The 25,560-nt window shown below is 45.0% G+C and overlaps 1 protein-coding gene across 5 annotated transcripts in view; it reads left to right on the top strand.

The window, feature by feature from the left end:
* The window catches only part of LOC126235685 (ankyrin repeat and fibronectin type-III domain-containing protein 1), a 760,613-nt gene that overhangs the window by 478,560 nt on the left and 256,493 nt on the right, over nt 1-25,560 (top strand). Inside the window, exon 1 of one of the 5 annotated variants that reach the window (XM_049944425.1) lies at nt 18,771-18,882. The exons of 3 other annotated variants lie outside the window; for them this stretch is intronic. Coding sequence is in view for 1 of the 2 variants with exons in the window: in XM_049944422.1 (XP_049800379.1) it covers nt 18,776-18,863 (88 nt within the window). In the remaining variant the exon portion in view is untranslated. Of the gene's footprint in view, nt 1-18,770; nt 18,883-25,560 lie in introns of those variants that run through there. One more of the 5 variants, XM_049944422.1, reaches the window with a different exon arrangement.

Below are 25,560 nucleotides of genomic sequence, written 5' to 3'. Positions count from 1 at the left end.
CTTCACTCCCTTCACCCATCTATCTCTTGGTCTTCCTCTGGGCCTCTTCCCCTCCAGTTGCAGATCAAACATCCTCTTTGGAATTCTTCCCTCATCCATTCTCTTCATGTGTCCATACCATTGCAGTCTTGATTTTTCTATCCTGTCCTGTACTGGTTCCTCCTTTAGTCTTTCCCTCACATACACATTTCGCAATCTGTCTCGTCTTGTTACATTCAACCTGCTCCTCTGGAACTTCATTTCACTAGCCTGTATTCTACTTTTGTCGCTTTTGTGCATTACCCATGTCTCACTTCCGTATGTCAATATGGGGACAAAGTAGGTTCGGTATATAATTCCCTTGGATTTCTGTGGCACCTCCTTGCTCCAAATAAGCCCCCTAATGCATTTGTAGAACTGCCCTGCTTTTCTGCACCTTTCATTTATTTCCATTGCGTTTCCCCCCTTACTTTCAATAATGCTTCTCAGGTACTTGAAGTTCTCTACCACTTGTAGTTTTTCCCCTCCACAAGTTATATCCCCATTTGGCCTATTCTTCTTCCTTGTTGTGACAATTATTTCACTTTTCTTTGCAGAGAAATGCATTCCATATTGTGCTGCCGTTGCCTCCCATACATCTAACTGCTCTTGCACCTCCTTCTCGCAATTTCCCCATAACATCAGGTCATCGGCAAAAAGCACTGCTTTCATTTTATGATCTCCAATTGCATCTGATACCTGCTGTAGGATTTCATCCATAACAATAATAAACAATAAAGGCGAAAGTGCACTTCCCTGTCGCAGCCCATTTTCCAGCTTGAACCATGCAGTAGGTTCCCTCCCCACTTTCACACAACTCTCACTTCCCTCATACATTTTTCTGACTTTTGTTGATGGTATTTTATAGTCTCTAACACTTTAAAAAGGACCTCACTTTTTATGCTTAGGAACTTCATCGTTCTAAGAGATTCAGAGAGCGTGACCGTAGGTCTACAATTCAGAGGCACTCAGTTTTCCCGTTGTGGCCATGCCCAGTGTCCATGCTCCCACCGTGTGCAGAAGACATGACTCACACTACAACTTTTGTCTAGCCATAGCTTTTCCCTCACAAGTCAGCAAGTATCTTTTTAACAAGAACATCGTTTTCACCAGACTTTTATTCTAAATGTGTACCCTGCTAAGCTCTACTTCCCACTTTCGAGCGTGTGCTCATTCTCGGTTGCACAATCGAAGTGTACTCATCATCTTCGTAAGCAGTATAAAGCAGCAATCAATGGCGCGCATGGCTAGGCATTGTGCGCAGTCATAGAAGAGATATCCACGAAGCCCCCCCCCCTCCCCCCACCATCCTCACACACACGTCTATTGTGCACATACAGGGTGTTTCAAAAATGACCGGTATATTTGAAACGGCAATAAAAACTAAACGAGCAGCGATAGAAATACACCGTTTGTTGCAATATGCTTGGGACAACAGTACATTTTCAGGCAGACAAACTTTCGAAGTTACAGTAGTTACAATTTTCAACAACAGATGGCGCTGCGGTCTGGGAAACTCTATAGTACGATATTTTCCACATATCCACCATGCGTAGCAATAATATGGCGTAGTCTCTGAATGAAATTACCCGAAACCTTTGACAACGTGTCTGGTGGAATGGCTTCACATGCAGATGAGATGTACTGCTTCAGCTGTTCAATTGTTTCTGGATTCTGGCTGTACACCTGGTTTTTCAAGTGTCCCCACAGAAAGAAGTCACAGGGGTTCATGTCTAGCGAATAGGGAGGCCAATCCACGCCGCCTCCTGTATGTTTCGGATAGCCCAAAGCAATCACACGATCATCGAAATATTCATTCAGGAAATTAAAGACGTCGGCCGTGCGATGTGGCCGGGCACCATCTTGCATAAACCACGAGGTGTTCGCAGTGTCGTCTAAGGCAGTTTGTACCGCCACAAATTCACGAAGAATGTCCAGATAGCGTGATGCAGTAATCGTTTCGGATCTGAAAAATGGGCCAATGATTCCTCTGGAAGACATAGCGGCCCAGGCCAGTACTTTTTGAGGATGCAGGGACGATGGGACTGCAATATGGGGCTTTTCGGTTCCCCATATGCGCCAGTTCTGTTTATTGACGAAGCCGTCCAGGTAAAAATAAGCTTCGTCAGTAAACCAAATGCTGCCCACCTGCATATCGCCGTCATCAATCCTGTGCACTATATCGTTAGCGAATGTCTCTCGTGCAGCAATGGTAGCGGCGCTGAGGGGTTGCCGCGTTTGGATTTTGTATGGATAGAGGTGTAAACTCTGGCGCATGAGACGATACGTGGACGTTGGCGTCCTTTGGACCGCAGCTGCAACACGGCGAACGGAAACCCGAGGCCGCTGTTGGATCACCTGCTGCACTAGCTGCGCGTTGCCCTCTGTGGTTGCCGTACGCGGTCGCCCTACCTTTCCAGCACGTTCATCCGTCACGTTCCCAGTCCGTTGAAATTTTTCAAACAGATCCTTTATTGTATCGCTTTTCGGTCCTTTGGTTACATTAAACCTCCGTTGAAAACTTCGTCTTGTTGCAACAACACTGTGTTCTAGGCGGTGGAATTCCAACACCAGAAAAGTCCTCTATTCTAAGGAATAAACCATGTTGTCCACAGCACACTTGCACGTTGTGAACAGCACACGCTTACAGCAGAAAGACGACGTACAGAATGGCGCACCCAGAGACTGCGTTGTCTTCTATATCTTTCACATCAATTGCAGCGCCATCTGTTGTTGAAAACTGTAACTACTGTAATTTCGAAAGTTTGTCCGCCTGAAAATGTACTTTTGTCCCAAGCATATTGCAACAAACGGTGTATTTCTATCGCTGCTCGTTTGGTTTTTGTTGCCGTTTCAAATATACCGGTCATTTTTGAAAAACCCTGTAAGAGTGAGCACGTGCTCATAACTGACTAGCAAACCCTAAATAAATTCTTAAATTAAAGTAACAGTCTGGTGCAAAATATAAATATGCTACTTTTCGAGGTTGTGGTGCCCTTCGAGAAGATATCAGAAGAGTTTAATTTCGGGGATGCCGAAAATGCCTGCTGTCGGTGAAACAGTTCCTAACAAAATTTTATCAACTGTCGACTCCATAGAGTGCTGTGTGCACAACGACCATATACGTGAAATTAGAAGGAAGGTCAGCGTTGGCAGTAATATTGATGGTTTATTGACAGCAAAATCGATTTTAAATCACATAGTGATCCTCTTCAGTGCTGCAGTGTACAAATTAAATTAAATTATCAGTAACCAAAGCTATGAAACGATCACAATAATTGAAACAGTTCAGTTATTGTGATCGTTTCATAGCTTTGGTTACTGATAATAACTTGACACCAGTGCCTATAAGTTTAATTTGTACACTACAGCACTGAAGATCATCACTATGTGACTGAAAATCGATTTTGCTGTCAATAAACCATCAATATTACGGCCAACGCTGACCTTCCTTCTAAAATTTTATCATATTTTACATTCGGTTATCATGTGATTTACGAGCACATGTAATTAATACATCTTCAGTTTTCAGTCTGAAGTTCGTAGCAAATCGAAGAGCATAACGCCTGAAAATGCGGATTTATATTCAGATTTTATATTCTGTACTGAGAAAGTAAGCCTACGTTTCATCGAAACTGACGATCTGCGGACTAGACAGTAAATCCAAGACAAACACGGTCTTTAAGTCATGTTGACAGAAAGCCCTTCGTCCGAGAAAACGCTCTTTCTTTGGGGATTAAAGCCACGATACGTCATCCAACTGCTACAAAAAGGATGCACTTTTCCGCAGCGGCTGAGCCCGCGCGGCTGATTGGCGATTTTATCGCAATAGATTCCATTGTCACCGCATTAGCTCGACCGTCACTATCGGCTCGCCGGTTCTGATAGCCGTGGGATTAATTGGATCCTGGACGGCTCCCTTTTGTCGCTCGCGTAATGCGGACTGACCGCAATCGATTATCGGGGCCACCGCGCGTTTGTCGTTCCGATTGGCAGGTCGAGAGATCGCTTCTTCCGGCACCTGAAAAGGTGCGTCCTGGTGGGTGACGAACAATGACCTGTCCCGTATTCTAACTGGGACTATAGGCACACAACACTGTCAGCCTCGGTGTATCAAATGGGATGTAATTATTTATTTGCTCGTTTGACGTCACAAAAAGGACACTCACATTTTGTGACACACTTCATTAAAAAAATGATAATCGCGACGAACTACTCAATTCCATAGCCTTTTTCTTGAATCAAGCCATTTATATGGGGGAACGGTACAAGCCGGTTACATCGCTATCCAGTCAGTGTATGTGCGATCATACTTCGTGATATCGTTATTTGAATGTTTTTATCGCCATCAGGCATTTGGGAAAGAAGAAGGAAATGTAAGACGCTTCGGTCACCTAGCAGTAAAAACCGGTCGCAATATCAGGTGTTGATTTTATCGTTGACCGCGAAAGAAACGATTTTCATGTAGAATCCCATTCTAAACTATACTTACCCTCTGCACGCTTCATCATTGGTCCAAAATGTACGTTATCTTTCTTATAGTATTTAATACCTACCACCTTGTGATCTCTTATATTTTCTCAGCGTAACGTCTGAAAGCATACTATTAACCTTCCAGATTGACGGCAGAATCCGTTTTGGAAGCTTCACAAATAAAACTGAGTTAAAAACTAGGAGAGGGCCTTGGGGCCTTTTGGTCTTGGCCTTATTGATTCAGCCAGCTTGACAAGTGACTTGTGAATTCGTATCATTGTACAGACAGCGTTCCATACGTTTCACTTGTAGGTTGCCAATAAACATACCTTGTCTGTTTCGTCTTGCTTCCCAGAACGAAGAGGCGCAATGGCTAACTCAACGGACTCGCTTTCAATAGGACAGCGATTCAAATCCCTGTCCGCCCAACCACACTGAAGTCTTTTGCTGTTTTCCTAATTAGCTTAAGGCAAGTAACGGGATGGCTCCTTTAAAAGGGATATGTCGTGTTTCTCTTTCCCTCCTTCATCAATACGAGCTTCTGTTGCGTATGTAATGACCTTTTCGTCGACAGAATGTCAAATCTTAATCGTCCTTTCTTTTTTATTGTCTCATATTGTTCATCATGCATGGAAGACAAACAAGATATGGTGTAAACTATAAACCACACCTATTTCCGTAACGTAAGAGTACCTATTACATTTATGTCATAACTTTAGCACAACTAGGCAACGTGAAGATTTTAACGAACGAAAACGGCCGTAAAGCAGTACGTGTGTAACAGTACAGCTGGGTTATTTGTTAATCTTTATCAGGATCATTAACTCGAATCCACGAACACCACTCTACAAGTTAGTGGCGCCAGTCTGACAACACAGAGATATATAGTCCAAACACACACACGAAGGAAGAATAATATATCTAGTGTGTGTGTGTGTGTGTGTGTGTGTGTGTGTGTGTGTGACTGAGAACAAATGGTTGCGATATATGTAGAAAAGTAATCAAACAAAAATTACCATGAACTACATACACACAAAGGAAGTGATCGAAACAACTAGACAAAATAATTTTCTGTAAAAGATATAATTAATAATAAATTGCTATTGGAAAAGGGAAGGCGGAACTGAAAGTGATACCCGAAAAAACATCCGCAGCACTTCACGTTGTCGATTGCATAGTTGATGTGGATATGGAAATACAATACCACTACCATTATCTTAGTACGAACCACTGAGTCAGTTGATCAACTTTCAGGCATCGACACATAATCATGAGCTATTAACTCACCAGCAGTATTAAATTTCCTGACTGATTAAAACTGTAAATCTAACTGAGAGTCGAACTCAGACCACTGCCTTTTAGAAGCAATAAACAACTTACAAATTGCTTTGACAGTGTCAGTTATGTGAAGTATACAGCTTCATTAACATTCATAAATGATGGATTTCAATGCTGTCAAAAACGATTCTCCTGTTATCTAAAATTACCTGTACACCAGGAATGGAAAGTAAGGTTCGTGGCTCAAGTCCCAGTCCGGTGCACACCTTTAACCTGTAGAGAAGTTTGGCAACACTCCACACTCCGCTTCAGAGTAAGACATACTTTGTTGTAACTTCATATATATAATTCCAATCCCAAAGAAAGCAGGTGTTGACAGATGTGAAAATTACCGAACTATCAGTTTAATAAGTCACGGCTGCAAAATACTAACGCGAATTCTTTACAGACGAATGGAAAAACTAGTAGAAGCCGACCTTTGGGAAGATCAGTTTGGATTCCGTAGAAATATTGGAACACGTGAGGCAATACTGACGCTATGGCTTATCTTAGAAGCTAGATTAAGGAAAGGCAAACCTACGTGTCTAGCATTTGTAGACTTACAGAAAGCTTTTGATAGTGTTGACTGGAATACTCTCTTTCAAATTCTGAAGGTGGCAGGGGTAAAATACAGGGAGCGAAAGGCTAATTACAATTTGTATACAAACCAAATGGCAGTTATAAGAGTTGAGGGGCATGAAAGGGAAGCAGTGGTTGGGAAGGGAGTGAGACAGGGTTGTAGCCTCTCCCCGATGTTATTCAATCTGTATATTGAGCAAGCAGTGAAGGAAACAAAAGAAAAATTCAGAGTAGGTATTAAAATCCATGGAGAAGAAATAAAAACTTTGATGTTCGCCGATGACATTGTAATTCTGTCAGAGACAGCAAAGGACTTGGAAGAGCAGTTGAACGGAATTGATAGTGTCTTGAAGGGAGGATATAAGATGAACATCAACAAAAGCAAAACGAGGATAATGGAATGTAGTCGAATTAAGTCGGGTGATGTTGAGGGTATTAGATTAGGAAATTAGACACTTAAAGTAGTAAAGGAGTTTTGCTATTTAGGGAGCAAAATAACTGATGATGGTCGAAGTAGAGAGGATATAAAATGTAGACTGGCAATGGGAAGAAAATCGTTTCTGAAGAAGAGAAATTTGTTAACATCGAGTATAGATTTAAGTGTCAGGAAGTCGTTTCTGAAAGTATTTATATGGTGTGTAGCCATGTATGGAAGTGAAACATGGGCGATAAATAGTTTAGACAAGAATAGAAGCTTTCGAAATGTGGTGCTACGGAAGAATGCTGAAGATTAGATGGGTAGATCACATAACTAATGAGGAGGTATTGAACAGAATTGGGGAGAAGAGGAGTTTGTGGCACAACTTGACAAGAAGAAGGGACCGGTTGGTAGGACATGTTCTGAGGCATTAAGGGATCACAAATTTAGCATTGGAGGGCAACGTGGAGGGTAAAAATCGTAGAGGGAGACCAAGAGATGAGTATACCAAGCAGATTCAGAAGGATGTAGGTTGTAGTAGGTAATGGGAGATGAAGAAGCTTAGGCAGGATAGAGTAGCATGGAGAGCTGCATCAAACCAGTCTCAGGACTGAAGACCACAACAACAACAACATATCTTCTGCCATCACATCACTGTAGGCCCCACAGGACTGTTGCCCATGTTGGCTTGTTCGTTGAACTGACTTTTCTCCCTACTTTATAAACGAAACCAAACGTAGTATGACACCACCGTCTCTTTGTTCGTTCAACCCCTTTTGTTTCAATTTTTTAGCATGTGCTTTTCATAGTACTGGTTCTTTCCAGTCTTGTAGCCGTTCTTTCCATTTGTTCCCATCTTTTGCAGCTGTCATACACACCTCACTAACCGCTGTAGCTCTGTTCTCTCATGCTTGCAGAGTAGTTAATTAATAATTAATGCATGACAATCTTCTTAGAAGGCATACACAAACAAACAAAAACACCGCCCTGCAAGGTGAGAGCTCTTCATTTATTATTTATTCGTTTTTCTGCTTTTAGCTGTTTCTGTTGTCTTCGTTTTAGACAATGAGCAACCAACCACTCCTGTGAAGAACGCTGTCATCTCTGCAATGGTTAGTGTCCAACTCGAAGGTAGCTAATTTTAAACCGAGTAGTGGGAGAATTATCATCACTGGAGTTTATCTGACTAGGGAAGAAAGATTCCAGTACCGATTCCGAACACCGTCTTTCATCGTTCATTGAAATCCTGACATAACTGTAATTCCAGAATGAGATTTTCACTCTGCAGCGGAGTGTGCGCTCATATGAAACTTCCTGCCAGATTAAAACTGTGTGCCCGACCGAGACCCGAACTCGGGACCTTTGCCTTTTGTGGGACAGTGCTCTACCATCTGAGCTACCGAAGCACAACTCACGCCCGGTCCTCATAGTTTTACTTCTGCCAGTATCTCGTCTCCTACCTTCCAAACTTTACAGAAGCTCTCCTGCGAACCTTGCAGAACTAGCACTCCTGAAAGAAAGGATACTGCGGAGACATGGCTTTGCCACAGCCTGGGGGATGTTTCCAGAATGAGATTTTCACTCTGCAGCGGAGTGTGCGCTGATATGAAACTTCCGAGGACCGGGCGTGAGTCGTGCTTCGGTAGCTCAGATGGTAGAGCACTTGCCCGCGAGAGGCAAAGGTCCCGAGTTCGAGTCTCGGTCGGGCACACAGTTTTAATCTGCCACGAAGTTTCAATACTGCAATTCTTACGGAAACAAAGCACAAAATCATGGAATGGTGCTGTGGCTGTTGGTGGAGGTGCTAGACTGTGAGACGTGAAGAAGGTTCTGTGCTAGCACCACAGTTCAGCCTCTCCCTTTTTTTAACTTACAAGCTGCCATGTCATGCCCCTGTTGCTCGTCGAATGTACGACTGTCTTTAAGACAGCTGAGTTATGGTTACCAGAGAGCGACCTCTGAATTTGTTAAATGTAATCTTCTTACTGGAGACTGTTTGGCAATGTGTCGTCATCTGTCAGTACAGACACGGCAAGCGGTACTTTGTGAACGAAATGTATTTTATTATAAACTTTAGTGAGTGCTTATCGCAGGTATGTGTTTATTATACGATACGTGACGTTACATTGGTACGTCTTCTTCAGCGAGTTTCTTCCAGATGTGTTAATGACTAGATAACTGTGCACTACATTGAGTGGCACAATGGTTGATGTACGTAGATGATTTGAAGATGACAATTTAATTTGCCGTAACTGCGTGTCTATACATGTTCTTACTGCGATCTGGGCAAATAAAACTTCTCTAGCGAGACGAATACCTTTTTTCACAGCTGAGTTTTGTAAAAAAGATGTTCCATATTCTTAGTGCTACGCTTTCAGATACAGCTTTGTATGGGTGAACGTGCGACAACTGGCAGACCCTACGTTCTTTGCATGGTGGTAAAATGTTCAAAAGTGGTGGGCAAAAACCCCTTTCAGTTTCCATTTTGATCCTCATGGTTTGGTCTGAGACAGTTTCAAAATGCAAGTTAGATGTCATTAATGTGTAGCCACGCTAGAAAGGTATCGTCGTCTCCTGGATATTTTAGGCTGTAATGAAGCAAACTGTCCTCTGTGAGCCGGCCGGGGTGGCCGAGCGGTTCTAGGCGCTACGGTCTGGCAGCGCGCGACCACTACGGTCACAGATTCGAATCCTGCCTCGGGCATGGATGTGTGTGATGTCCTTAAGTTAGTTAGGTTTAAGTAGTTCTAAGTTCTAGGGGACTGATGACCTCAGAAGTTAAGTCCCATAGTGCTCAGAGCCATTTGAACCATTGTGTCTTCTGTGTTCAGTTTAATCCGCCAGCTACTTCTAGTTCCCAGCGCCGTGAACAAGGTGACGGTTCTCGACTGTGGCACAACGGCTCCTCCGTCCGAAATCTCTCGAGCAACGTGCTAAATGAGGCGAATTTGTACAGCTTCCGTGCCACCACTGACCAATTACTGGAGGTCGTCTGCAGTCTGTCCCAGAGACCCGCCACCGTCCCAGACACTTGCGAGTCTTCGTTCTGCAATTAGTCGTCTGCGAAACCCGAGCTTCGCCCGCTATCCGCAAAAGCCTGTGCTGATGGGAAAATTCCGGCACGTCGGTGCCGGCCACGTGTGACACCGGAACGAAATCCTGCCGCACCAAATGGAACGTTCGCTCTCAAGTGTCACCGGGCCATCGTGTGATTAACAACGCTACCGGCGGCGCATATAAACTACGGTGAATTCAGGTCGCGTTCATACTTGTTTCATTTAATTAGAGCGGCACGTCCGCTGAATGCGTGTCAATAGCAGACCCAATTTCACACGTCATGTAGGTGACAATGTTTCGGATGACGCCTAGTATTTCATTTTATTCTTGCTTACGGGCCCGTGAATTGATATTCCGACACCAAGCCTGCCTATAAAGCACGTAAACTGGCATATAACAGAGGTCAGACTCCGTAGGCAAGCCAATGAAATAAAAATGTGTAAAGGGAATAGAGTACTGGCTATGCATTTACTTTCTGTTGGTGCGTTCACTTTCATCATATGAGGCGTCTAAATAATTCCTATATTTTAAGGTTCTTTTGTACGTAGTCAGGGCCAAAATTGCCGTATCTAACTTGGGTCTAAAATATTGTAAATATTGACACTGTAATAAAATAAACTCATTTCTATGCAAGATTTTATTAAATGAAACGCTTTAAATTGTTTTGAGGCTGCTGCTATGGAAACAGACAAGAAACATTTTGTAATATTTGAAATTGCCATGTAATGGCGGCTGATTGCTGCACACCGGCGATGTTCTGTTTCCTGGCGGCGCGGCAGCTACAAATTGCAAGACACTGTTTAAATGTCCAAATCGATGACACGAGGGATCGGAAGGTTACTTTAAATAATGACATGGCTAACATTTCATAAATGTTCAATTACAACAAACACACCTCCTCAACGTAAATGACGCTTTCTCCATGAACAGTAAAAACAAAAGTCAGACAGAAGTCGTAGCGTCTATCACGACCGCTTTGTTATAGAACAAGAAAAGATATTATTACATATAATTGCAGTTGTCAGGGATGATAGCTACATTGTTCAAACTATGTCTCTGATGAAAAATAATTACTGTACACTTCTGACATTTTAGTAATAAGATACAAAAATCATGAAGTTTTAATGTCCAAATTTGGAAACGTTATACTAGGAAGAATTAAATGCCGCAATGGTCATCACAATTGCAGCCCCATGAAGGCGGCATGCACCAAACGTCAAACTAGAATAATATTTACAACATGCTTCGTCACACTCCTGCATGTAGATGCACTGAAATAAATAATGCGGACAAGAGACGGAAATTGCATATTTCAAATATGCCAAGGACTATTGTCAAAAATAATCTTACTTTTGTAGGATTTTCTCTTCGTCTAACAAGATTGCGTCTGACGTCGTGTATACGCTTGCAGCTCACATAATACCGGGGCGAGGTCGCAAGACATCGAACCTTTTTATGTTTGTTTTTCTCGTCTTGGGAACGAGATAACCGTAAGAGGCGCCAGTATGGTTGCCATATTTGTCGGTGGTACAGGATGACGCTGAAGTCCGCTTCGACTTTTCTGTAACCGAGCTCTTCAAGAGCTATCACCAACTAGTATGAATCAGACAGGCGCTCTACAGCACAACATGAAATGCGTGTACTATGTTGCTAGTAGTCATTAGTGATTTAATTAACAATTCACAAGGTTCACGAAATCAAGTGACAGGGTACTTCCGAAAAATTAATCTTCCACTCTGCAACGGACTATAAGCTGTTTCCAAACTTTCTGACACATTAAAACCGGGATACGAAAGCGAAACCTTGCCTTTCGTACCACGAATCTTAAAACATACCCACAGCCTCGGGTTGAAGATAGCTTCATATTATTTCATATTAGAACGTTACCGTACCTAACAGCCAACAGGCTTCATTACACTTAACAGTGGGGTAAGATAGATACTGCCTACAGGAAAATTAAAGAGGCCATTGGAGAAAAGAGAACCACTTGTATGAACATCAAGAGCTCATTTGGAAACCCAGTTCTAAGCAGAGAAGGGGAAGCAGAAAGGTGGAAGGAGTATATAGAGGGTCTATAGAAGGGCGATGTACTTGATTAAGGAAAGGCAAACCTACGTGTCTAGCATTTGTAGACTTAGATAAAGCTTTTGACAATGTTGACTGGAATACTCTCTTTCAAATTCTGAAGGTGGCAGGGGTAAAATACAGGGAGCGAAGGGCTATTTACAATTTGTACAGAAACCAGATTGCAGTTATAAAGAGTCGAGGGGCATGAAAGGGAAGGGAGTGAGACAGGGTTGTAGCCTCTCCCCGATGTTATTCAATCTGTATATTGAGCAAGCAGTAAAGGAAACAAAAGAAAAATTCGGAGTAGGTATTAAAATCCATGGAGAAGAAATAAAAACTTTGAGGTTCGCCGATGACATTGTAGTTCTGTCAGAGACAGCAAAGGACTTGGAAGAGCAGTTGAACGGAATGGATAGTGTCTTGAAAGGAGAATATAAGATGAGCATCAACAAAAGCAAAACGTCGATAGTGGAATGTAGTCGAATTAAGTCGGGGGATGCTGAGGGAATTAGATTAGGAAATGAGACACTTAAAGTAGTAAAGGAGATTTACTATTTGGGGAGCAAAATAACTCATGATGGTCGAAGTAGAGAGGATATAAAATGTAGACTGGCAATGGCAAGGAAGGCGTTTCTGAAGAAGAGAAATTTCTTAACATCGAGTATAGATTTAAGTGTCAGGAAGTCGTTTCTGAAAGTATTTGTATGGAGTGTAGCCATGTATGGAAGTGAAACATGGACGATAAATAGTTTGGACAAGAAGAGAATAGAAGCTTTCGAAATGTGGTGCTACGGAAGAATGCTGAAGATTAGATGGGTAGATCACATAACTGATGAGGAGGTATTGAATAGAACTGGGGAGAAGAGGAGTTTGTGGCATAACTTGACTAGAAGGAGGGAACGGTTGGTAGGACATGTTCTGAGGCATCAAGGGATCACCAATTTAGTATTGGAGGGCAGCGGGCAGGGTAAAAATCGTAGAGGGAGACCAAGAGATGAATACACTATGCAGATTCAGAAGGATGTAGGCTGCAGTAAGTACTGGGAGATGAAGAAGCTTGCACAGGATAGAGTAGCATGGAGAGTTGCATCAAACCAGTCTCTGGACTGAAGACTACAACAACAACAACAGTGGGCCAGGAATCCTATGCACTCGTAGCAACGACAGATAGTGCTTCAGGCTGCAAATCTCTTAACTCTTTCGATATCGATAACCTAACGCGTACTTGATAAAATGTGTGTCGTAGGTTCTGCCGTTTATGTGGGCAATTTAGAATAAAAAAATAAAGTCTTTTTCTTCTGTGTTTTCGGAAAATTACATTTTCGGCTTCAAAGCGCTACCTTGGAACTGGTATGTTTGGTCTCCGCTTCTGGATGTTGCAACTCTTCTGTCTGAGAGCAGGACGTCCTGGAGTGTACAGGACGCGCGGAGCAGCACTTCCTGCGGTTAGCCGCACGCTTCGTCACGAGTGGCTGCTTTCTTCGCGTGTGCTCTCCGTGTCGAAACGTGTTAGGACACAGCTGCGCAGCTGAGATTCGAGTCGTTAGGGGCCAAGAGTTCTGGGGCAAAGCGAATGTTTGCTCTGGCGCAAAGTTGCTTCACCAGCCGACCGAGATGTTTGGACTGTTCGCTCTGAACGCCGTGTAAGGCAGAGCGCGGCCAGTGAATCGCTCGGCTGCCGAGATTATCAATATTTTCTTCCTCTCCTGTGGCACTGACCCCTGTTTTACAACATGTGCATATGGTTATCAGTTACTTATCCTGTATTTGGTCGCCGGCCGGAGTGGCCGAGCGGTTCTAGGCGCTACAGTCTGAAACCGCGCGACCGCTACGTCGCAGGTTCGAATCTTGCCTCGGGCATGGATGTGTGTGATGTCCTTAGGTTAGTTAGGTTTAGTAGTTCTTAGTTCTAGGGGACTGACAACCTCAGAAGGTAAGTCCCATAGCGCTCAAAGCCATTTGAACCATTTTTTTATATTTGGTCGTCTTTTATTTCAGTACCTTCCCTCTCTTCCTGATACAATTCGATCTTTTGAGGAAGGGGGAGGGGTACAGGGAGGAGGGAGTTAGAGGGCAGGTACGTGATTACTGTACACATCAGTGTAAGAACTGTGTGACAAAAAAAAAATGGTTCAAATGGCTCTGAGCACTATGGGACTCAACTGCTGTGGTCATAAGTCCCCTAGAACTTAGAACTACTTAAACCTAAGTAACCTAAGGACGGCACACAACACCCAGCCATCACGAGGCAGAGAGAATCCCTGACCCCGCCGGGAATCGAACCCGGGCGTGGGAAGCGAGAACGCTACCGCACGACCACGAGATGCGGGCACTGTGTGACATCTGTTCTCTTTTTGCTCGTACGTGATTATTGTACATATCAGTCTAAGAAATGTGACATCTATTCTCTTTTTGCTCCTTAGGAAGCAGCCCTTATTGGATACACACCAAAAACGTCTTCGATGCTGGCTAAAGCACTGGACTTCCAACAGTCGTTAATCTCTCCCACGGGCTCAGTCCAGCTCTTGCTCCTCACTAACTCTTGCAGGTTAGCGTTCTACAGCAAACTTCCGTAGGAACAGGTCCGAAAATACTACTTCAGACACTGACAGGCCCCATGCTGGCATAGGCAGAGTGATGGGCTTTCAGAGGCCATTGTGAAATTCAGTACACTGTGACATATTGTCTTATGGAGAAAACAGAAAGTGGATCCGCTATAATACAAACTTGATGCGGCTCACCATGACATCCTCTGCTGTGACTACCTCTTCATCTCAGAGTAGCACTTGCAACCGACGTCCTCAATTATTTACTGCCTGTATTCCAATCTATGTTTTCCTCAATAGTTTTTACGCTCTAGAGCTCCAGTACCATGCAAGCCACTCCCTGATGTCTTAACAGATGTCCCATCATACTGTCCCTTCTTCTTCCATATATTCCTTTGCTCTCTGCTTCTATGCAGGATCTCCTCATTACTTATCAGTTCACCTAATTTTCAACATTCGTCTTTAGCACCGCATCTCAAATGCTTCTGTTGTCTTCTGTTCCGGTTTTCCCACACCCCGTGTTTCACTACCACACAATGTTGTGCTCCAGACATACATTCTCAGAAATTTCTTCCTCAAATTAAGAACTACGTTTTATAGTAGTACACTTCTCTTGGACAGAAATGCCCTTTTTGACACTGTTAGTCTGCTTTTTATGTCCATAATGGCCTATTTTGCTGCCTCTGTACCAGCAGAATTCCGTAACTCCATCTAATTCGTGATCTTCAGTCCCGATGTTTCGCTGTTCTCATTTCTGCTACTTCCCATTACATCCGTCACTTCCCATTACATCCGTCTTTCTTCGTTCTACTCTCAAACCATATTCTGTACCCATTAGACTCTGCATTCCATTTAGCAGACATTGTAAATCTTCTTCCCTTTCACTGAGGATAACACTGTCACCAGCGTATCTTATCACTGATATCCGTTCACCTTGAATTTTAATTCCACTCGTGAATCTTTCTTTTATTTCCTTCAGTGCGTCTTCGATGTACAGATTGTACAGTAGGACCGAAAGACTGTATCCATATCGTACACTCTTTTTAATCCGAGCACTTCGTTCTTGGTCTTCCACTCTTATTAATTCCTTCTTGGCTCTTGTAGATGTTGTATATTACCAGTTTCTCCCAATAGCTTACACCTACTTTCCTCAGAATTTCGAACATCATGTCACTGTCGAACGCTTTATCCAGGTCGACAAATCCTATGAACTTGTTATGATTTTTCTTCAGCCTTCCTTCCATTACCAACCGCAACATCGGAACTGACTCTTTGGTGCCTTTACCTTCCCTAAAGCCAACTGATCGTCATCAAACAGAATGGAAAAGAAAACTGAGCATGTGCTAGATGTGTTATAACATTTTGTTGCGGACCTATAAATCGCACATTTTGCACTCATGTATCAGTTAGGAGAATTGCTTAAGTGCTTAGTCCAGACTGTAGCGCCTAGAACCGCACGGCCACTCCGGCCGCTACGGCTGCCGGGCACGTACACAACCGCAGCCAGTCCCAAAGCGATTGTCTTAAAAAAAGTTAAAATTTGCATGAAAACCACTTAAAACACACACACACCACGGATGATCGAAAACGGAATGATGAACATCAGCCTCCTTAAAATAGCCACTGTGGAACCAGGTTCAGAACCATCTCCGGCAGCTACCCATGCCACAATAAGTTTCAACAATCTTCTTAGTTAAACACAGAATAAAAGTCATACGTAACTTGGAGCTTGCAAATTACGAGCTGGGAAGCTGATCAGCGTGAGACGACGAACCCACCACAATTTTGCCCGTCATGGCGTCCAATGACCGGCGCGTGCCAAAAAACAAGGGCGGCGAGCACGGCGAGGCCCATGCGCACCGGTTAGGGACGCGGGCCTGTTTTCATCACAAGTTGGATCGTTGAACGCCGACCGGAGACTCACTCGTTACACGTTCACCCGGAAAACCCGCCGGGGGAGCAGTCAAAGATAGCACGACAGCCGAATATCCGTATCAGCGATGAAACTGGAACGCCCTAGCGCCAGCCGCCACGATTCACCTGTCCTGAAGGGTATTGCATTTTTTTCCGGCAGTGCACATCTCGCATAATAAGCACGACCAGAAAATCAGAGAAATTAGAGCCCGTACAGAAGTTTATACACAGCCATTCTTCCCATGCAACGTTTGAGAATGGGACAGAGAAGGGTCACACACTGTAAGGTGATTTCTGGCGTGCATATGTAGAAGACGACGCTGTGACACGGATGATAATGGGACAAGAGCCCCTCAGTGCAATTCGCGGAGAAAGTCTTCATTCTCATACATAAACCGACCGGCTCGATTCAGATCTACATATACATCTACATTTATACTCCGCAAGCCACCCAACGGTGTGTGGCGGAGGGCACTTTACGTGCCACTGTCATTACCTCCCTTTCCTGTTCCACTCGCGTACGGTTCGCGAGAAGAACGACTGCCGCAAAGCCTCCGTGCGCGCTCGAATCTCTCTAATTTTACATTCGTGATCTCCTCGGGAGGTATAAGTAGGGGTAAGCAATATATTCGATACCTCATCCAGAAACGCACCCTCTCGAAACCTGGACAGCAAGCTACACTGCGATGCAGAGCGCCTCTCTTGCAGAGTATCCCACTTGAGTTTGCTAAACATCTCCGTAACGCTATCACGCTTACCAAATAACCCTGTGACGAAACGCGCCGCTCTTCTTTGGATCTTCTCTATCTCCTCTGTCAATCCGACCTGTTACGAATCCCACACTGATGAGCAATACTCAAGTATAGGTCGAACGGGTTTTTTGTAAGCCACCTCCTTTGTTGATGGACTACATTTTCTAAGGACTCTCCCAATGAATCTCAACCTGGCACCCGCCTTACCAACAATTAATTTTATATGATCATTCCACTTCAAATCGTTCCGTACGCATACTCCCAGATATTTTACAGAAGTAACTGCTACCAGTGTTTGTTCCGCTATCATATAATCATACAGTAAATGATCCTTCTTTCTATGTACTCGCAATACGTTACATTTGTCTATGTTAAGGGTCAGTTGCCACTCCCTGCACCAAGTGCCTATCCGCTGCAGATCGTCCTGCATTTCGCTGCAATTTTCTAATGCTGCAACTTCTCTGTATACTACAGCATCATCCGCGAAAAGCCGCATGGAACTTCCGGCACTATCTACTAGGTCATTTATATATATTTTTAAAGCAATGGTCCCATAACACTCCCCTGTGGCACGCCAGAGGTTACTTTAACGTCTGTAGACGTCTCTCCATTGAGAACAACATGCTGTGTTCTGTTTGCTAAAAACTCTTCAGTCCAGCCACACGGCTGGTCTGATATTCCGTAGGCTGTTGCTTTGTTTATCAAGCGACAGTGCGCAACTGTATCGAACGCTTTCCGGACGTCAAGGTAAATGGCATCTACCTGGGAGCCTGTATCTAATATTTTCTGGGTTTCATGAACAAATAAGGCGAGTTGGGTCTCACACGATCGCTGTATCCGGAATCCATTTTGATTCCTACAGAGTAGATTCTGGGTTTCCAGGAATGATGTGATACGCGAGCAAAAAACATGTTCTAAAATTCTACAACAGATCGATGTCAGAGATACAGGCCTATAGTTTTTCGCATCTGCTCGACGACCCTTCTTGAAAACTGGGACTACCTGTGCTCTTTTCCAATCATTTGGAACCTTCCGTTCCTCTAGAGACTTGCGGTACACGGCTGTTAGAAGGGGGGCAAGTTCTTTGAAGTACTCTGTGTAGAATCGAATTGGTATCCCGTCAGGTCCAGTGGATCTTCCTCTGTCGAGTGATTTCAGTTGCTTTTCTATTCCTTGGACACTTATATCGATGTCAGCCATTTTTTCGTTCGTGCGAGGATTTAGAGAAGGAACTGCAGTGCAGTCTCCCTCCGTGAAACAGCTTTGGAAAAAGGTGTTTAGTACGTCAGCTTTGCGCGTGTCATCCTCTATTTCAATGCCATCATCATCACAGAGTGTCTGGATATGCTGTTTCGAGCCACTCACTGATTTAACGTAAGACCAGAACTTCTTAGGATTTTCTGTCAAGTCGGTACATAGAATTATACTTTCGATCGAGAGCGATGGACTGGAGCCTGGAGCTGGACGGTAGTTAACAGATGCTGAGAATGGCGGAAGGCAATCTGCTGCCGGAGGATGGCGGATGTTAGCGTGAGCGGCCGATTCGCGACTCGCAGATAGGCGGACCGCCGGCCCGGCGCTCCAGGAAGTCCGCTTCGGCGGCTGCACTGTGTGCACGCACAGTGTTCGCCGCAATGCAGCCCGCGCCGCCGGGCCCGCACCGCCCACGCCGCCGGAACACGGTCGGCGTAGCCTGGGCCACGCTCGGCCGCCGTCGCAGAGGTACTGGCCGCGCCTACGAGTACGTACTGCTCCCGCTGTTGACGTGCCGCCCTACAGTGGTTACCTGTAGCTGCCGGTGCTAATAGCGGTTCTGTCGGTCGGCTTATCCGAGAGACAGTGAAATGGAAACCACACACGCATCACAAGGTGGCATAAATTCACGCCATAAGCTCCTCTACCCTCAACTAAATGCTGTCAGCTCTCATAAAGGGCCTGAATTTAGGCAGAAATCTTCTGGATTATTAGGCCGCGGCATATTTCTACTAAAATGATCCGCTGGAATCTTCCTCAGGATCTTATGGTGTCCACTACTGCTAGAGTGTTCTAAGATCCTGAGGAAGATCCTAGCAAAGGGGTCGAAACGTCGATCATTTTAGCAGAAATATGACGCGGCCTAATAACACAGAAGATTTTAACTTCGTTGACAACGGCCACGAAAGCCTGCAGAATTACAAAAGAAATTAATTCGTTTGGGAGTAATCGCTACCACTCGTGCACTACGTGAAACACCTATTCAGAACCGTAGTTTGTGCAATTCGTGCGTGGAAAACTGTCTGTAAGATGCTTTTTATGCTGATTAACCCTATGATTGATCTTTATCAACACCGATTATCAATATTTTAACAATACTGCTCTCAAGAAAAACTGATTACCTCTATCCATCGTATGAGATGATTCGTAGTGGTGGTGCTGCTGTCAGTCATCCATTAGGAACGCAGTTGGAACCACCTTCCATTGAAGCTCGAGATCTCTCTTTCATCTTTCTATTTTTTAACCACGAGAATTGTTAACTTCTTTTAACTGCTGGCCGGCCGGGGTGGCCGAGCGGTTCTAGGCGCTACAGTCTGGAACCGCGCGACCGCTGCGGTCGCAGGTTCGAATCCTGTCTTGGGCATGGATGTGTGTGATGTCCTTAGGTTAGTTAGGTTTAAGTAGTTCTGAGTTCTAGGGGACTGATGGCCTCAGGAGTTAAGTCTCATAGTGCTCAGAGCCATTTGAACCATTTTTTTTTTAAACTGCGGACGAGAAAACGTTTTCAAGCAGCCTTTAGCAGTTCACTTTTGTAAAACATCTCCGAGTACATTTACATAAAAACAACGTAAAATTGCAATCCCTGAAAGTACTTAAGTGCATATTAATTCCACGGTATGCAGGATAAACCAGAAATCTACCGACAAACTTTCAGAGGTTGTTCGGGGATACCTACCTAGTGTTTTGACATAAGGGACCCACTGTCTCCACCGGTTCGTCGCAGACTAATGATGTAATTACGATTTATTCGGTTTGTTATGCGGTTACCCTTGATTCTGTAAAAATATCTTCACCGGAGAGCAGAAGCATGTAATATACAATGACCAAAACGTACGACACGCGATGTACAACAACCACTGTCCGCGGAAGTGCTGTGATGTAATTGCCGTCACTGCGGGCACTTCTCAGCATAGCGTTGTTCCACTACATTCGGAAAATCCGTACACGAGGTGTATATCGACCAACTCTTTCATCAGTAAACCTTTTCATAGTACGACTGTGGATGCTGTAAGTTGGGTTGCCTAACTTAAGGTGTATGAAATACACACAGGAACACTGAAAGTAGCGCTTCAAGAGGGGAACATCGGATCGAAAAGAAATATATTAGACATAATGATACAGATGAGAGAGATTCACTTGATCGCAGATTCAGACAAATAGACAGTGTGTACAAGTAGACACATGCAGTGCAACCATCAATAACGCGTTGGTCCACCTTTTGCTGCAATACATGGAGCAACACGGTGCGGCATCAAGTTCATTAGACGTTTGATATTGTCTCAACGCAGAATGTCACACAAATCTTGAACAACCACCTCCACGCCGGCCTCTGGCGTTTCAGTTGATCCCAAAAGTGCTCTATTGAGGGACAAGTCCCGGGAGCAGGCCGGGCATGGAAGAGTCGGAACATGTCGTAGGAAGTCTTGAGCAACTCGAGCTGTACGTGACGAGCATTATCCTGCTGGAAAAATGCCCCTGGTAGAGAATGTAAGGGCCGGCCGCTGGTGGCCGAGCGGTTCTAAGCGCTTCAGTCTGGAACCGCGCGACCGCTACGGTCGCAGGTTCGAATCCTGCCTCGGGCATGGATGTGTGTGATGTCCTTAGGTTAGTTAGGTTTAAGTAGTTCTAAGCTCTAGGGGACTGATGACCTCAGACGTTAAGTCCCATAGTGCTCAGAGCCATTTGAACCATTTGAGAACGTAAGAAAAGTCCCACATGGGATCAAAGGATGTCATCAACATAACGCTGGCCCGTTAAAGTTCCACGTGCCACAATTAGAGGGCACCAGCTATTGTAAGCTATGGCGCCCCGTACCGTTACACCAGGTATGTGGATAGCGTGGTGCGTGACAGCGTCGGTGGAACTTCATCATTCACCAGGCAGCCTCCACACCCATATGTTGGTTACCATCAGTCTCCAAAACCAATCAGGAATCACCACTAAAGACCACTTTGCCAATCTGTGGGAGTCCACGTCGTTCTAGCTTGGCAACGCTGCAGGCGGAGTCGCCGGTTTCGCTTTTAACGGAAGCACACGACTAGGACGCCTGGATTGCAAATCCACAAGCGCAGGGCGTCTGGAAATGATTTGTGGGACAACCGGCACCAGTACATCTATTTGTAGCACGGAGCGATTCACTATAGGATCCCTGACCGCAGCCGGCCGCTGTGGCCAAGCGGTTCTGGGCGCTTCAGTCCGGAATCGCGCTGCTGCTACGGTCGCAGACTCGAATCCTGCCTCGGGCATGGATGTGTGTGATGTCTGTAGGTTAGTTAGGTTTAAGTAGTTCAAAGTTCTAGGGGACTGATGACCTCAGAAGTTAAGTTCCATAGTGCTCAGAGCCATTTGAACCATTTTTTTTTTTTGTTAAATCCTATAGTGCTTAGAGCCATCCCTGACCGCTTGCCGCACAACCCTTCAATCTTCTCGCCTTGTCGTCTTCCTGGTCGCTCCAGACGCAGTACGTCGCACGTGGGTACCATCCCGTGTCCACTGCTCCCAATATTGTTTGACGGAACACACCGAACGACCTGCCGATCCAGAAGGCGTTTCGACCAGCATTCGGTGATTAGGCCCCTCTCAACGTGCTTAACTGTGAAAAGGGTCTGTCTGTGTGCTCGCACTGAGACTTGCGGGCGGGTGTTATCTTGCTGAAATGTTAGGCCATGATGGCTTATCATGCATGGCAATAAAATGGGATGTAGAATGTCGTTGACGGACGTTGTACCGTAAGGGTACTGCGGATAACAATCAAATGGGGCTTGCTATAAAACAAATTGAACCCCAGACTATCACTCATGGTTGTAGGGCCATCTGGTGAACGACAGTCAGGTTGATGTTCCACCGCTGTTCGAGCGTCTCCACACACGTCTTCGCTGGTCGTCTGGCCTCAGTTCGAAGTGGGACTCGTCCCTGAAGACAATCCTACTCCAGTCAATGAGATTCCGTGCCGCACAAGGCGAGAGTTTCTGTTTCTTGTCTTCGTGCTTGCCAAACCTCCCCATTTTGTCCAGCAAGACCACCGGATCTCACCCAAATTGAGAGCGTTTGTAGCATTATGAGCAGGGCCCTCCTTCCAGCTCGAGATTTTTGACGATCTAAAGAGCCAACTGGTCATAAATGTCTCTAAGGAATATGGGACTTAACATCTGAGGTCATCAGTCCCCTAGACTTCGAACTACTTAAACCCAACTAACCTAAGGACGTCACACACATCCATGCCCGAGGCAGGATTCGAACCTGCGACCGTAGCAGCAGCGCGGTTCCGGACTGAAGCGCCTAGAACCGCTCGGCCACAGCGGCCGGCCAACTGGTGATAAGTTGGCGCGATATCCCTCACCAGGTTGTCCATCAAATGTCTCAGTCAATGCCAGGACGAGCAAATGCTTGCATAAGAGCCATAGATGGACCAAAGCGTTATTGATTTGCTCTATTTGTGGAAATCTTTCTCTTGAATGAATCATCCAGTGTTTCTAAAATTGTAATCATTTGTTTGTCTGTACATGGACATCACATCTACCAATTTTCGTGACATTCGGATAATTCCATCGTGATGCGTTTTTTTTTTTTTTTCTTTTTTCAGTGGCTTTCATGGGCCTTAAGACGGGCAACCCAACTTACATTATCTAGACGTGGGACAGGTGACGTAAGTTTGTTTGTTTATCTTGAGGTGTATGAAACATTTTTCGATGTCAAATCTTATTTTGCGCACTCTCCAAAGTGAGGTCTTTTATCCTTTTGCTTTTATTTGGTTGTAATTATTAGAGAAAAGTTTATGCGTGTCAGTTAGCAGATCTCGGCCTGTACAGGATTTTCAAGTGTTAATTACGTACAGTTTACGACAAACCAAATGCAGGCAGAGTCCAGTTTCCATCTTCGCCTGTACACAAACGTAGCAGGACTCTTCAGACGGCACCAGACCGAGCAGACGGCTGTGTTCCAACCGTACGTTTTCAGAATCAAAAATTGTCATTTTCTTATACACGAAGTGCATATCAGCTTCAGTCAACTGCAAGTCATCTCCAAGAGTGTCTAGCCAAGATAAAAGACTTTGATGATATTGGTTCCACATTCACTCAGCAATTACAACGCATTAGCTCTAATAATTCCAACAGTTGTTTTCATTGGCGTCATGAGCTTATAGCACGCGACTTGCAGACTTTCGATAATGATTATCTTCCGCAATCTACGAAACGCGTGACCTGTAATGTTCCCGGAGCATGCAACATCCGCCGAATCCGGCGCGAAGCTAATTACGCTCGATCGCCGCGAATTGCCACAATTAACAAATTGCCGATATAAATGAAGTGGTCTCGGAAAGAAGCGGCGTGCGGTTAATTAGAGGCGGCGCAGCACTCGTTTAGCGGGGAACCGACGCGCCGCGGTAGAGTCCGGTAGAGCGCGGTCGGGTCGCGCCGGGTAGTCCAGTCTACGGAACCCTGGCGCCCGGCCAGCCGCCGGCTGCCAATTAAAACTTGCCGCTCTCGCCGGCGCTGTAGCGCCGTAATGAGTACAGGCCCGGCGAGGGCCACGCGCAAAGTGCTCCGCAAGGAACTGCCCAGAATAGCCTCTGTTCTGTTTATACCGCGGCCTTGCCCGTTTTCTGCAAGATCTCCGCGCGGGATTAGAATCCTCCCCGGTGGCGGCTCTGCGTGAATGGATGCGGGGGTGGGGGACGCGCGCTGACAATCCTTTCTCCTCCTCCTCCTCTAGAGAATGGGGGACCCCTCCCCGTATACAACGTTTCTCTTCCCCCTCGACCGCCTGTCTTTGTTTACCCTACTTTGTGTTCCTCATTCCTTTCTACTTGAAACATCGGAAGTTGACTAGTGCGCCGTGTAGGTAGTTCCATCTCCTGAAGTTGTTGTTGTAATGAATTTCTGATGTCTTTTGATGAGCCTCTTTTCACGATGTACACCACTTGACAATTGTTACAGAGCAACGAGATTTTTTGCAGCGATGTATCTGCGTTACGTTAGAGGAAGAGGATACTGGTAATGGATCTGTTTTCAGCGGTTCATGCAAGAGCGCTACTGGAGTTGCGCTTATCAGGCAAAATGAACTGCAGTCATTCTTGGGGCCTACGACTGCGGAAGACTAACGAAGACGGAAGCAATTGCTCGAAGTGGAATGAGGCAGCGCACAGCCAACACTCCTATTGGACGACGGGTCATATGAGATCCAGTGAAGGCAATAGGTCATCTTGAGGCGAGGGAGAATGCTAGGGGCTCAAAACGTCACTATCGATTAAGACACACCAGCACGTTTGTGCACAATCTGGTGTTAAGGAAATGCACATTGCAAGATCTCCAACACCAGCGCTCTAAACTGTGGGAAAATAAATAAATAAATAGAAATAGGGTATAGCAATAAAGCTTTGGGTAAGGCCTCTCCGATCGCTTAGCAGCTCTGTTCCCATGTCCACGAAGGTGAGAACAGCATAGCCTCTGGACAATGCACTCTCGCATTAGGAGCGCGGCAGCCGAGAAAAGCTAGCGCCTTAACTGGGAATTTTGGTGAGCAAGGGGAAGACCTCAGACACGGCCTACCGATTCTGCTCACATTGTATACAACCGAAAATGAAAGGCTTGGAGATATTTTGGTTCATCACCTCGTGTTTTTGAGAAAACCATTCCTAAAGTTCCTGGCGCTCAGTCGACTCAAAATTGATGGCATCTACGGATGACCGAAAACTGAGCAATTTGTAATCATCGTACATTGTGTCCGAAAACGCATATTTTTCTAGAAATCGAGGAACGGAACTTTTACGATTGTCGGTGTTCGACGAAATCGGCGCTGGCATAGCGACCAAGACATCTGCCAGCGGAGCAGAGAAAATTTTAAGGCTTATTATCTGAAAACAGCTCCGAACAAGAGTGCTGGGAATTTGTCACGAAGAACCACTGACTGCCGACCGCGCGCCAGGAGCGTGGTACGCATTAAAATTAATTTCCAGCAAAGAAATATTTTTACACAGAATGACAAAAGTCACGCGGTAGCGATATAGGCATATACAGATGGCGGTATGATTGCGTACAGAACATATAAAAGGGCAGTGCGTTGGCGGAGCTGTCATTTGCGTACTATGGTGATTCATGTGACAAGCTGTCCGATGTGATTATGGCCTCACGACGAGAACTAACCGACTTTGAACACGTAATGGTAA

This window comes from Schistocerca nitens, chromosome 2 (genome assembly GCF_023898315.1).
Source record: "Schistocerca nitens isolate TAMUIC-IGC-003100 chromosome 2, iqSchNite1.1, whole genome shotgun sequence".
Taxonomy (NCBI): domain Eukaryota; kingdom Metazoa; phylum Arthropoda; class Insecta; order Orthoptera; family Acrididae; genus Schistocerca; species Schistocerca nitens.
The sequence above is the reverse complement of the archived record's forward strand: the minus strand, read 5'-3'. Positions and strand labels throughout refer to the sequence as shown.